This window comes from Ochotona princeps, chromosome 12 (genome assembly GCF_030435755.1).
Source record: "Ochotona princeps isolate mOchPri1 chromosome 12, mOchPri1.hap1, whole genome shotgun sequence".
In the NCBI taxonomy this organism is placed as follows: domain Eukaryota; kingdom Metazoa; phylum Chordata; class Mammalia; order Lagomorpha; family Ochotonidae; genus Ochotona; species Ochotona princeps.
The window spans coordinates 12,906,679-12,921,066 of NC_080843.1; the positions used below are offsets into that span (position 1 = coordinate 12,906,679).

At 43.2% G+C, this 14,388-nt stretch overlaps 1 protein-coding gene across 2 annotated transcripts in view; it reads left to right on the forward strand.

The window, feature by feature from the left end:
* The window catches only part of ABCC4 (ATP binding cassette subfamily C member 4), a 237,727-nt gene extending 224,336 nt beyond the window's left edge, over positions 1-13,391 (forward strand). For both annotated transcript variants that reach the window (XM_058670536.1, XM_058670537.1), the window contains 2 exons: positions 4,045-4,179; positions 12,732-13,391. In XM_058670536.1, the coding sequence (XP_058526519.1) occupies positions 4,045-4,179; positions 12,732-12,839 (243 nt within the window). In that variant the 3' untranslated portion in view covers positions 12,840-13,391. The remainder of the gene's footprint in view (positions 1-4,044; positions 4,180-12,731) is intronic.
* The last annotated feature ends 997 nt before the right edge of the window (positions 13,392-14,388 follow it).

Below are 14,388 nucleotides of genomic sequence, written 5' to 3' on the forward strand. Positions count from 1 at the left end.
ACGCTCTTTTTTCTCACAGTGCTCTCTCTTGCCGTAGGCTTGAATTTACAGGTGTGTTCCTTCACACCCTATTCTCCTCCCTGGTTTACCAGACCCTTTTCTCCCTTAATTCCATCCTGTACTCTTGTGCAATATTAGATAGTCACCCAGTCATGCCCTGGATCTTCTTTCCTTTGTTGCTGACCTTTAGCCAAGGTACACTGGATGCCTGTTCACCTGTCGCATGCAGTTGTCAGGCCTTGAAGATGCAACAGTGCAAAGAGAAACCACACAACACTGCCCTTCAGGAGGTGACAGGTGTGCCAGCTCAGAGTGTCCTTGTGCCTGGGGGAACCACTGCGCTCCCACCGCACCCCACTGTACCCCATCTAGTGGCCAGAGGTGGTTTGCCTTTTTTTGTTGTTTGGCATTACAGTGACTTGAGTGTTTGCTTCTGTGTTTTTTGCGTTGTTTTGTTTTGTTTGAAGTTAAAAGGAGGTACCTGATTTTGCATCTGCCAGGGCTTATAGGGTATGAATACAATAAGTATGCAATAAATGTCGGCCATATAAGGTAAATAATTAGTGAAAATTCATTCAAATTACATTGAACACACTCTCACAGACACACAGTAAATACATTCTGAGTCCTGAGAACGCTAAATACAGTGGAAATGGACAGAGGGCATGTTTATGCTTCCAAGCATATGTTTGTAAATTATGTGGAGTCATATGCTATCCAAAGGAAATAGTATCTCAGAAAAAGAAATGTCTGAAATTCTCTTTGCCCTCCAGTCATTCATGATAGTAAATGTCATTGTGTTTCTGTGCGGATTCACATGAGAGGAAAGAAAGGTTCATTGCGGGATTGGACTCCCAGCTCTGCTCCTGCTCCTTGTGGGGCATCCCATGGGCCTGTGCGTTAGTCTTCACCTCTGCTCTCAGCAGATGTACAGGTGTACAGGTGTACAGGTGTCGGCTCCTGCTCCTTGTGGGGCATCCCATGGGCCTGTGCGTTAGTCTTCACCTCTGCTCTCAGCAGATGTACAGATGTACAGGTGTACAGGTGTCGGCTCCTGCTGCTTGTGGGGCATCCCATGGGCCTGTGCGTTAGTCTTCACCTCTGCTCTCAGCAGATGTACAGATGTACAGGTGTACAGGTGTCGGCTCCTGCTCCTTGTGGGGCATCCCATGGGCCTGTGCGTTAGTCTTCACCTCTGCTCTCAGCAGATGTACAGATGTACATGTGTACAGGTGTCGGCTCCTGCTCCTTGTGGGGCATCCCGTGGACCTGTGCGTTAGTCCTCATCTCGGCTCTCAGCAGACTGACGTGCTTTGCTCATCCCTAACTCTCAGTGCCGATGCTGAGTTTGCAGTAGACAGTCCCTTCAGTACTAGGTGTAGAGGGGGTGGCTGGATGTGTGGATGGATTGATAGGTAGGTGAGAAGGAAGATAAGAGGCTGTTCTTTACTCTTTTTTTGTGTGTGTATTCTGAGAGTTAACGGTGATGATTATAGAAGCAACAACTCAGCCCTTTTTATTTTTCCTTTTCAAGTTCAACAACCTTTTTTTCAGCTAATTCTTTATATCTTGATGCAAGGGCCTATCATCACTGCAACCTAGTGAATTCATCCATGTGAAGCAATAAGTTCATTTTAAGATACCATATTTTGTTATAGTGCATATTAAACAGCGTAAGAGATTTGTTTTACATTATGCTTTAAGTTGTGTTCTTACAAAGGTTAAAATTTACGTTTTAGTAAGTTATCAACCATCTTAATGACTCATTGCAATTCTATCATCTCCCAAATTGAAGATGGACAAAACAAAATCCAGTGTCATTAAATTGTTCTAATTTACAAGGCTCAAAGCATTTTAACCAAAAGTCTCTGTCAATTACATTGTCACTCCCCCTGCTTTTTGAGAACATTAGTGTTTTGTTTATTGTGCTCCTTTCAGTTACGGTCAACTTTGAGAACTACTAACCTAAGCGGCATTACTGTATTTTCAGACAATATGAGGGAGAATGGAAAAACTACATACTCAAATGTGAATAAGTTTAGTAGAAGACGAGGCATGGCCAAGGAAGCAGTGTGCTTTCCTACCATTAAAAATGAGGTCGTCTTTGCACCATCACTGTGATGGTGCTTTTTAAAAGCTGGCTTGTTGCTTTTGCAGAATAGTAAGTTCATCATTTTATAAAGCAATTTGATTCACTTATTTACTTAGTCTTTGGCTTGCAAGAGACCTGTATTTTAAAATTACACTTTCTCCTCTCCTTCAGCGTCAAGAGAAGTGGTTATACACTGTAATGTTATGCTTAAGTAAAATTACACATTCGAGGCATCTAAATTGGCATGCCAAATTATAGGACATTTTAATTATTATGTGGATGTGACAGATTCAATTATTCTTGAACCCTTTTGAGAAAGTTGCCCTTAGCAGTGATTCAAAGTAGTAAACAAAAGATTACCAGGAAAATATCCTTTGAGAGACTTAATAAATGCTTCCGATTCAATACCAGGGGACAGAATTCACTACAGTTTCTAGATGTGGGAAAACAGCCTGTGGCCTGCTTAGAGTTTTAACATATTCTCTTAAGATAAATTGACTCTAAATACAGCCTCAATGAAGAACTAAGGACCACTTAACATCAGCACTCTTTACCCAGGTGCGTCATTTGGGCCAATTGTCTAGGACTGTTTGCTCTGAAACCATTAAGCAAAGCCACTAATAAGCAGAAAGGCAGGGGGAAGAGCCCCTCCTCTGCCTTTCCATCTCCAGTGGACATATTAATGAGCGAGAAAACGGCTAAAAGGCAGACAGCTAAAGAAAGAGAGCAAGAAGCAAGGAAAGATAATTGTGGAAACAGATACTTCAGGCCCCTCGGTCTTTCAGAGCGAGCTGCCTCCGTGTGCTGTGTGGGCCATGATCGCTGGAATTTGGAGCTCAATTTCTTAATCACTTCTTTAGTCTTATCCACAGAGAAAATTGGATTTCTAGAGATTTCTTCTGTGCAGAGCACTTACGCTAAAGCTGCTTAGGGTAGCACCTCTTTTGGCCAGTCTTGCACTCTGGGAATCATGAACTTCATCCATACCTGACTTCTCGATGCACGTTGACCTCACTGAAAGCAGGTTCTGCCCCTCTTACCAGTGGACATCATCCAGGACCCTAAAGACATCCTAGAAACATTTTGTTTTCCAGACATCCAGAAAATTATTCATTTGCCTTGCAAGGCAGAGATCTCCCAGCTTTTGATTCAGTCTCAACATGCTTGGGCCAGATTGCTCAGACTGTCAGATCAGCTCAGCGGTGAATTTGCCATAAAGTCTTCTCCTCTGATAAATGTAACATTGCCCTACCTTTCAGATAGATTGAGCTTGATTCTCTTAAACGAAGAGGTTTCCCCTGGACAGTGTTGTGTCACAGTTGGTTCAGCTGGTCCTTGCAGCTGTGGCGTCCCGCAGGGGGAGGCGGGTTGGCGGCTAGCTGTTCTGCCTCAGATCTACCTGCTCGCTGATGTTCCTGCGAAATGCTGGCTCAGGTGCTTGGATCTCTGTCGGTTGTATTTGGGAAGTAACCCAGCAGGTAGAAGGTCTCTCTTTCCTCCTTTTCCCTCTCTCCCTCTCCCCCTACTACCTCTCTTTCTCTCTCTCCTTTCTAAATAAGTATATATCTAAACAACAACAACAACAAAATATTTTCCAGTTCTGAATGTATATGTAAAGACCCCTCAAAGCTCACATCATGAGAATGAAAAGTACTCACAAGCCCAAATAGCCCGGGCAGGGCATAAAATCCCACAGGACTGCTGAGTGCCCATAAGGGTAGTCTAGCACTTTCATTTCTCTCCCTCTCCTGTAGCATTATCATAATAAAAGGTCAGGTTAGTCCTTTGTCTACCTGGTCAAACTGGGTAATCAAAGCATTTAAACACCATCCAGACCCTACCACCCAGACTCTGTGTTCTCCTTCCCCTGCCCTTTCCGAGGTATTGTCTGCAATATGATATGTTGCTGCCGAGCCTTGTGTTTCAATGCGCTGCTTTCTGCTGACTCACAGGTTTTGGATTCAGGAAGACTGAAAGAATATGATGAGCCGTATGTTTTGCTGCAAAATAAAGAGAGCCTCTTTTACAAGATGGTGCAACAGCTGGGCAAGGCAGAAGCCGCTGCCCTCACCGAGACAGCAAAACAGGTGAGCGTGCGCCCCGGCGCTGTAATTAAACTTTGTCTCAACTGCTCCCTCCTCACACTTTGGCACCCTGGGTATGGTAACGAGCACTTTGTGCCCTTTTCAATTATAAGCCTCCAAGACAAGGCTTCATGACCAGCTCTTAATGACCCGTCTTGGGTTGAAGTCAGGTCTGCAGGGGGACGCTGGCAGCATGAGGAGAGGGTAGCGGTCGCGACCTGTGCACACGCACCTGTGCAAGCAAATGTGCCTGCCAGGGAGGGAGATTTGAGAGTGGATTGTTTCACAAGGTCTACTGTGAGTTCAGGCTCTCATGCCAGAAAGGTGTATCACACAAAAGACCCGTTGCATTTCATCGCCATGGTGTTTATCTAACAAAGTTTGAGATGCAAATGTTGTTCAGATATATCCAGAAACATTTGAATGTTTGTGGCAAAAAATGTGGGATATTACTCACTTGTTCTAGCCAGACCTGTCGGTGATGTGTACTGCTTTTGTTTTTGTTTTTGTAACTTGTAAAGTTGACTTAGACATAATACTGTCATGGTATCTGAAAGTCACTTCCCTAATTCCTGATTGTTCAAGATTGCATCCAGATGTCCCCTTCTTCTACCTTCCAGAAGGTGGGATTGTCATGAAGAAATCAAGGATTCAGAGTGTCCAAAGCTAGACTTCAGTTAGTGCCCGAAGGTTACACAGCACTGAAGACATTTAGCTTGAGTGTCTTTCCAGTCATGGTGATGTAGCAATGTCTTCCTGATGTGTTCGTTGCAGTGTTGTATACAGGTCTTACTGTCCTGCAACTGTCCCTCATTCTGTCTGGGGATTCTGCAAGGTGGGAATCATCTTGCTAGAAGGAGCTGAGAGGGAAGACAAGAGGGTCGGTATTCTTGTCTCCTGAGTGCGCCTGTATGACACTTAGTGAGACAACTGTTGACCTCTGGCTATCACAGTATGGCTGGAACATGCCATTCTTCATGGATTTCTGCATTTCTCTGAATTTCAACACCCTGGGTGGAATAAAATGGCCTGTTCTGTGTCATATTTCACATGTCAAAGACAACAGAATCCAGTGCCCAACAGTCCTGTAAGAGATAATCCAAAATTTAGCCTAGATTCTCTTGTGTCACCAACTATTTCATCTCTTCCCTCCTTAGATATGAGGAGCTGTGCCTTCCACACTGTCCATAGATGCAGTGAGTCCTGCTTCCATCCTCCGTTCTGTTCAGTCAGTGACTACGTATCCACACTATTGGTACTAGCATACATGTTGGACACACCTATAGTCATTGGTGATGGAAGCCAAAGAATAGAGAGCAGCAGAGAGCTTCAATGATATGATGTGTGATGGTGATGATGATTCACATTGGTGTATGTTATGTGACATACCGGGCTCTGATGTAGCTTCTGTTACTATTGCCAGTTTAGGAGACTGGGACTTGGAGAAGGGAAGGGACAGGTGGGTCACTGAGGACTTGGCAGGCAGGGTTCAGACCTGGCCTTGGGGACAGCAGTCTGTACTCTGAACTTTGTACAAGGACTTACATTGTATTGGAGTGAGGGAAGCCTCACCTGAAGCCCTAGAGAGGGTGTCCTCACAGAGTTCATTAGAAATACATATTTTATAAAAACGATTTTGAAATTTTTCCCAGCAAAATAAGCTTTTAATTCCACTTTCCACAAACTTTGTGTCTTGCCCTTGTAATTCTTTTTAATGTTTGAAATATACAGAATACTTTCATCTTCAAGAGTGTCATCCACTCAAAGCATGCTCCATGAGACCGATCAATCATTTGTGATTCCCTATATAATCTAGTCACAAGGGAGCCCGGAACTTCAAGCCTTTTTGTTCTTTGACACCTCAGGCATTTCACTTCAAAAGGATATATTCCACCCCTACATGTCAAAGTCCCCATTTAAAAAATATGTTATCATGACATTGTCAAGGCATTGAGTAATGAGAAATAGATCATAGAAGTTTAGATAGATCCAGCTTGCATAATCCAGTTCAGTACCCTTATGTTAAAAATCAGGATTACTTAATTCCCCAGGAATGTGGCCCAGTGTTATGTTAGTTTGTGACAGAGACAGACATCTTTCCATTCAAATATAACATACTTGTAACATAGACTCGCACATAACTTATACCAACGTGAATCATCATCACATCACACACCATATCATAGAATTACAGTCACTGATTATGCAATTCAATAAAATTGATAACAACTTACATTTGCATATTCTTGATAGTTTAAGCTACATGGGTTGTATAGTTCTTGCATGTATGTTTAATCCTCACAATGGTTATTTTTTATCCCATTTATTGATAAGGACATTTGGGTCCAAGGCTGTTTTGAAGGCACAGAGCTGGTCAGTATAGAACAGAGGGCCTGCTGGGCAAGGCTGATGGGTCACCATGGGATGGTGCATTCTGTGGAATGAAAATTCTGTCCCTTGTCCCACTGCGTATCCAAGGTGCAGGCGCTGTGGCCAATCACCCGGTTCACACAATGGCATGTCCCTCTTAGATTTCAGTCCTTCCTAACCATTGCCTCAGGTCAATTCTAGAGAGAGAAAGGGAAATATGGATCTTGATTCTTCATCGAGTTGAATGTTTATCTGATGTTACTTTTGCACATACTTGGTCTTCTTAGGAGAATAAGCTGCTGGATTGTTAGCCTTTGAGATGCACAGGCATCAGATACCAGTGCATGAGTCAGAACTAGAACATCATGCGGATTGGTCTAAATCAACCAAGAAAGCTCTTTAAGTGGGAAAAGGGCACTCTTAGGTTGTAACCTCTTAACTCTGTAATTGCTTTCCTGAAAATGTAGGTGCAAACAAGCTGATCCCCTTGGATTAGCCTCTGTGAATGATCCATGCAAAAACACAGAAAGCAGTTCTTACACACATAAAGATAGAGGGTATGTTCATTTGCTTGGGGTGGCATAGCTGAGTAAGCCCACCAAGTAGTGGGCTTGGTGGGTCATCATCTTCCTGTTTCAGAGGTTGTACTATAAGATACAGGTTGTCATTGAGAGCAGGTTTTCCTCTGAGGTTTCTCTCCTTGGTGCAGCTAAGCTGCAATCTCTCTGTGACTTCATGTGTCTTGGCATGTGTGTGTCCTAATCTCTTTATCTTAAGTAGTATCGGACCCTACGAAAGATCTCATCTCAGTTTCCCTTTTAAAGGCCCTGTCTCTAAATACTCCCACTCTGAAATACTAAGTTAAGATTTCAAGGTATCAGGCGCAGAGTGATGGCCTAATGGCTAAATCCTCGCCTTACACACCTGCTCAGGATTCCATATGAGTGGCTCATGTCCTGGCTGCTCCAATTCCCAACCAGCTCCCTGTTTGTGGCCTGGCAAAGCAGTCAATGATGGCCCAAAGCTTTAATATGAGATGTGGGTAACTTAGTGGCATCTAAGCACTGTGCCAAATGCTTGTCCCAAAGACTTGAGTGTTTAAATGTTTACATGAATTTGGAAGCCAAATCAAATTCCAACTATACTACTTGGCCAATGTTCTTTATGCTGCTTTCAGTAGAACTGTCATTTTTTTTTTTTGGTAAATTGACTTTTATGTTCCACCTCACCTTTGACATTTGTCAGCATTTTCCCTTCCTCTGCTATGTTTTCCGGTACTGTTGTGCCGTTCCATGTACTGTTGTGTCTCTTGTGCACAGAGTGATTTTTGTGCTATGTTTTCTTTGAGTGTACTACATTGTATTTTTAGCATTTTTTGTTTGCTTAGTGTTTACCTATTGTGTTTATCTTGTTCTTTTGGCTCACTTTTTTTTACTTTACAAATCCTGTACTACTGCTTTTATCATCATTTCTACTCAACATCTTACAAAAAAGATATTTACCGGGGCTGGCATGATAGCTCAACTGGCTAATCCTCATTCTTGCAGCACTGGCAATCTCATGTGGGCACCAATTTGTGTCCCAGCTGCTCCACTTCCCATCCAGCTCCCCGCTTGTGGTCTGGGAGGGCAGTGAAGGACAGCCCAAAGCCTTGGTACCCTGCACCCACGTGGGAGAACTGGATGATTCTCCTGGCTCCTGGCTTCAGATCAGTTCAGCTCTGGTTGTTGTGGCCATTTGGGGAGTGAGCCTAGCAGATGGAAAATCTTTCCCCGTCTCTCCTCTCTGCAAATCTGCATTTCTAATTTAAAAGTTCATCTTAAAAGAACAGATTTATGTATTTGGAAGACAGGGTTGCAGAAAGAGGATGGGATAGTGGGATCTTGTGTTTGCTGGTTCACTGTCCAACTGGCCACAATGACTAGTTCTGGGTCCCACAGAAACCAGAACCCAGGCGCTCCATCCAGGTCTGCCACATGGGTGACAGGAAGAAGCACTTGTGGCATCTCCTACTGCCTTCTCAGACCCGTGAATAGGGAGTTAGATAGGAAGTGGAACGGAGCTGGACCAGCAGTCTGATAGGATTGTCGGGTCATAGGGAGTGGCTTAAACAACTGTGCCACAATGCTGACCCACCTGCTTCCTCATCATTTTCAATTACAATGAATTTTCTGATACAGCTGCAGGACAGTTGTGGTAAGGGCATTATTTCTGCTGAAGAGATGGACACAGACAAAGATTGACATGAATGTATGTTGGGTCCTTCCTCCTTGGTCCACAGAATTGGACATTTACAATGCCAGTTACAACTCAGAATCTCGTCTAAAGCTTTCCCAGTGAGCACGCATCAGGCAAGATGTTTGAAGGTGTCAACTAATGGGAGAACTAACTCTCCATGATTGCTGAGACCTGCTGCCTTAAGCATCCCCATTCTGTCACAGCCCCATGGGATCCAGTAGCCTTTGGCAGCTCTTCCAGACATTTTAACATTCAGCTTTCACATGACTCTAAATATCATCAAGTGCTAAACTTCTTTCTAATTTTTCAATATATTTGATATTTTAGGGTGATCTCAAGTAAGGATAAGGAAAAAGACAGTTCATTACTCCATCATCTCTAACTCTCCAGTACTCCTTAACTTTATGATAAAATATAAAGGGACTTCAAAAGTTTATGGAAATTGGTATTCTCTTAATTCCCTTTTTCATGAATTTTTTACATCCCTTTGTACCTACCAACCATGTGCACCAAAACCAGACCTCTCAGAGGTTTTCTTTCCAGCAGGCCCCAAGATCACCAAGGGGTGAGGCAGGGGTGAGGTGATGATGCTTTTCACTTGCGGAACCATCAGAGACAAACTGGCCAAGGATGTCTGCTTATTTGGAAGAAGTTACAAGCTTATATAGAGTAGGAAAGGGGGCAGGCAGAAGGGCAGTCCCACCCAACAATAACATTGTAACTGGTTAGTAGGCATGTCTATTTCTGTGGACCCTCCAAGTTATAGGTCACGTTTTGCATGCAGGGCAGGAAGGCAAAAACTCATTACATGTAGCTGAAAAACAGGATGAGTGTTAACATTTAACTTCTAGAGTTGTTTATCAGGGAAGTCCTAGCACAGCCCATCCAAGGACAGAGAAGAGAGACTGGGGTCCAATCTACTGCTCTCACTATATGCCCAATGAACAGGCCAGATTGGGGTTTCAGCTGAGACTCCTACCAGGGGTTTCCCTGGGAACACAGTATGGTGTGTTTCTGCAGCCTCCTACATGGCTAAGCAGGCAGATTCAGGGGTGATCTCCCACACAGACCTGCTTTAAACAAGAGGAATAAGAGTTCTTACGACCCACTGTGATTGGCTTGGTGCCTTGCAAGTCAGTGAGAATTAAGTCTTGAACCAGAATTCAACACATTGCCAGCTGTCTTACAAGTACCTGTAAGTAAAGGTCCAGTTCTTTGTGCAGGCAAGGGAGCTTTTATTCTTGTGTTGTCTTGAGTGAGATCAGACTCCATTATGGGACTTCACTGATGAGCTACAGTTTAAATACCGACCTTGGTTTTAGCATACATTACAGAAGCAGTAGCGACCCCAACTCAAAAGAAAAAGAAGAGGAGGACGAGATAGTCAAACACTCATGGGTCCCAGATTCTGTTTGCTGCCCCCAAATTTACGTTGTCACCCCACCCCAACATTTTTACAACTATCTCTTTTTGACACGTGGAGAAACTGAGGTAGAAGTGCGCAAGTAACTTCTCAGAGCCCCCGGCCTTTGAAATCCTTTTGATGGACTTTTGTACCTCCTGGGTTACCATGGTCACTTAATAAAAGACATCTCCCCTGTGACTCTGGGATTGTGTTAATATAAATCAAAAGAGTCACAAGAAGGACCCAGGATGTTTTTGCTGTCATCTTGCCTGTGGATGATACTGCTACTTTCTGTGTGCTAAGGGACCACTTCCAACACTATTTGTGATCACACCCAGCACTTAGCTCGGCGTGTGTTCGGCTGCAGCTTGTAGCCATTCATTAGTTCCTATGAGGTAAGTCATTGTTATCTCACTTTACAAAGCAGGCAGCCAGCACAGAGACCAGGATCAGCAGTTAGTCTAAGGAGACAGAGATGAGACTGGATTCCCCCGAGACCCTGCCAGAGAAGCTGCAGTGGTCTTCATGCCCTTCTTAGCCTGTGTGGTACTACAGAAAGGTGCTTTTTCGTATAATCATGGATTTTGCAGGTGCACGTTATGTGCTCCACAGTACATTACACACCAGGAGAACCGAGAAACAAAACTCAAAGGAGGTTACGCACAGCAAGCATCTTTTTGATGACACATTTCAGACCTTCAAGCCAGAACCACTTCAGGGATAATCCTATCATTGTCTCTTTAAAAGAGACACATCAAGAGGGTTCTGAAACCTGGAGATTCTACCAAGCAGTGAGAAGTAGAAACTAAGAGCTGTTTGTTCTTTTACCTGTTCTTAGTTTCACCAATAAAAAAGTTGTTTGTGGGATATGTAAATATGTAACTGGGGCTGCCTTTCTATAGCACTGGCCTCCTATGTGAGTGCCAGCCTCGGTCCCAGCTGCTCCACTTCCAAACCAGCTCCCTACCAGTGCACCTGGGAAAGCAGCAGAAGATCACACAGGTGCTCGGGTCCTTGTCATCCAGGTGAGAAAGCGGGATGGAGTTCTAGGCAACTGGCCTCAGCCTGGCCAGCCCAGGCCATCGGGGGAGCAATCCAGCAGATGGAAAAATCTCACTGTATCTTCTCTCTCACACTCTGCCTTTCAAATAAATAAACCAAGTCTTTGAAAAAGTAATTAAAATTCTAACTGCAAGCAATATGGCTAGCTTTACAAAACAGGGAAAGAAGATGTTAAGGAATTACTTCCTCCCCAGCCCCCAAGTATTATTTCTGAAAACTGATACTTCAGTAGAGATAAAGCACATTGAAGAATGTTTTATGTCTCTTCTGAAGTTACATTTGATATACAGTATCTTATATACAGTGATGTTTTTAGAGTAACAGGAGTGCCAGTAGTCAGAGAAAAAGAAAGTGGGTTTGCTGTGTAGGTAGGTGTCTGAGCAGTTTGCTGGTTTAACGCAAAGGCCATGATGTCCAGTGCTCACTTTGTGCATAACACCCACACGTATATTTGGAGCCAGGTTTTATGAAACAGATCCTGAATCGTGTGACACGTGTCAGCCTCAGAGAGATGGTACATTTTCTGTTTTAAAGACTCAAACAAAACTTTTCACATTCTTTTCTGGAAAAAAAATTACATTTGAAGCCCTTTTTCGCCCAAACACATTCTGAGATAAGAGCTCACAAGTCTTGACATTATTTCATTTTGTTATGTGCGTCTGTCAAGGAACTGAGATACGATACAGCTACTAAAAACTGATGATTGTGGAACAGAGCGACCTGACAGCATTTCATTTCCTTTATGTTCTGATTATACCTTTATCAGAAAACCTGTATCTCTTTGAGTTCAGCCGGAAATTGGCAGAATTCAGCAACTCAAAGGCTTGGCAAAGAACTGTCCTATTACGGGGTGTCATCTCCCATTTTAGAGAAGTTGCTTGGCTGAGTCATTGTTTAAGGCTTTTGCTTCTCTTTTCATTTTTGTAGCCCACTATCCACAGATCACATTTCTATAGCCCCTGTAACTGCTCTGCCGCACGAATTAAACACCGGCATCTTTCATCCGTGGACGCCAGCATTTCAATGCTTGTCAGTCAGAGTTTATGAAATACAGGGATTACAATTTGATATTAACATCCCAATCTATTGTGCTCCTTTTTTATGGGTGAAAATGAGAAACCCTTGCTCCGATGCTGGATTCCTCAGTCCCTTTGTCGTCCTGCTTTTAATTTATCACTGAGTTTGGAGTCAGGAAAACGATTTTGCTTATCAAGTTAGTGCAGTGGTGAAGTGTATCTCTGAATCAGAGTGATCAGAACCCGAGTGGATCCACAGGTTGTTTGGTGTTGAGCCCAGCCGCGCTGAGGGCTGTGGCGGGACTTACACCCCTTCTGACTGTTAGCCACTTCTAATTGTGCCTTCGTGAATGTTCTCATGTGCTTCATATGAAGAAGTGGCCGTGGAAATGCAGGGCTTCGGGGAGCAGGGCTTTAAAACTTTTTCACATGTTCTTTATATTTCTTTCTCTTTTTTTGGATAGGTGTTCTTCAAAAGGAATTATCCAGATGTCAGTCAAACGGACTCCGTGGTTACAAGCACCTCCAATGGACAGCCCTCTGCCTTAACTATTTTTGAGACGGCACTGTGATTCTACCAAGATGTCAGCTCTGTTCCAAAAGCGTTTTCCAATTGTTTTTGCACTGTGTTAATTATAGTGTACATTTTTTTACTAAGCTATAATATGGACATGTTCAAAATGTTAGTTTTTTTGAATCTGCCCCTCAGCTTCTTCCAGTGATCTCAAGCTTTGACAAAAGGGTTTGTTATTTTTACTTAACTGTTTCAGTTTAATCTGAATCAGAGGTGCAGGCCACCAATAAATGTTGTCTACCAGGTTTTATGCCTTACCAGACCCCAGAGCCAAATCTCATTTTATAAGGAATAGAATAGAGTTGTCATAGGTTGTTGTTTTTTGTTCCTGCTAGTCCAAAATTGCATATCGCTATCCAATTATATCAGGGATTCTATTTACTTGAAGACCGCACAAGGCTGCCACTTCATCTTGCCAACTTTATTTGACCTAACTAGGACCCATTGTTTTCCATCAAGGCCTCTGATTAAAATAGGACAGATTACTAAGAAGATCACAAGATATACTTTAAGTCACACTTAGAGAGTCTACCTCCACCAGAAAGAGAGAGAGAGAGAGAGAGAGAGAGAGAGAGAGAGAGAGATGGCTGAAAATTCTAGAATAGACAGAAGAGAAAACAGCACTCCCTAAAGGTGGGTGCCCTTGTGGGTGAGTTGATGACAACGGACACACCAGCACCAGCCAGGTTCACATGGTTCATCTGGTTCTGGCACACATGAGAACTCAGTTGTGGTTTTAGACTCAGCAGGCCAAAACCTCCCACTGTAATTCCTGAAATACCCAGTGTTATTCTTATTTGGATTTCTGGTTTACAGAAGGTGAGGCCTGTTGAGTCTAAACTGTTTGGTTTAGCCTTTGTTGAAATCCTTCCTGCATCACGTGCCTAGGACCTCCTGACGTGGTAAGAGAAACTGAAAATCATCACAAACATTGGCAGTAATTATGCAGTCCATTCTCTGAATGTATCCGTAGGGTTCACGCCTGTGAGCCTGCCCAGATTAGTTTATGTTTACTTCTGACCACTAATAACAGCTTCTGGAGGTCTTTCTGAATCAACAAACCACAGTACTTCCTAGGACTTGTGCGATATTTGAACTACAAGTCTAGTTTTCTTGATGGAGGTGGCCATGGTATGTTAAGTTCACGTTATCAAAGGCTTTACTTTCAGGGTTTAAGTGGACTCTTATGACCTCACAGGATGGCAGAGCCACCCTCAAATTGCATATGTCAGTACAACAGGAGAGAAAAGCATGTTTTGTAAAATGGAACGCTGAAGCGTGCACGCAGAGCAAGCTATCCAAATGCGTCAAGTGTAAGAGCTGTTCAGCTCTGTGTATATAGAAATGTATGGTTAATGTATATTCCCCATAAACCACACACACCAAGTCATTTACTAGTAATGATGTTTTAGTATTTCTGGAGAGTGAAATGACAATAGTGATAATAAGTTTGTTAAAAAATCGGAAACATCTGCCATGTGTATGTGTTTATTTGGTCTGTAGAGGTTATTGGCAGTCATAAAAACATGTTCTTCTTTCATTTCTGT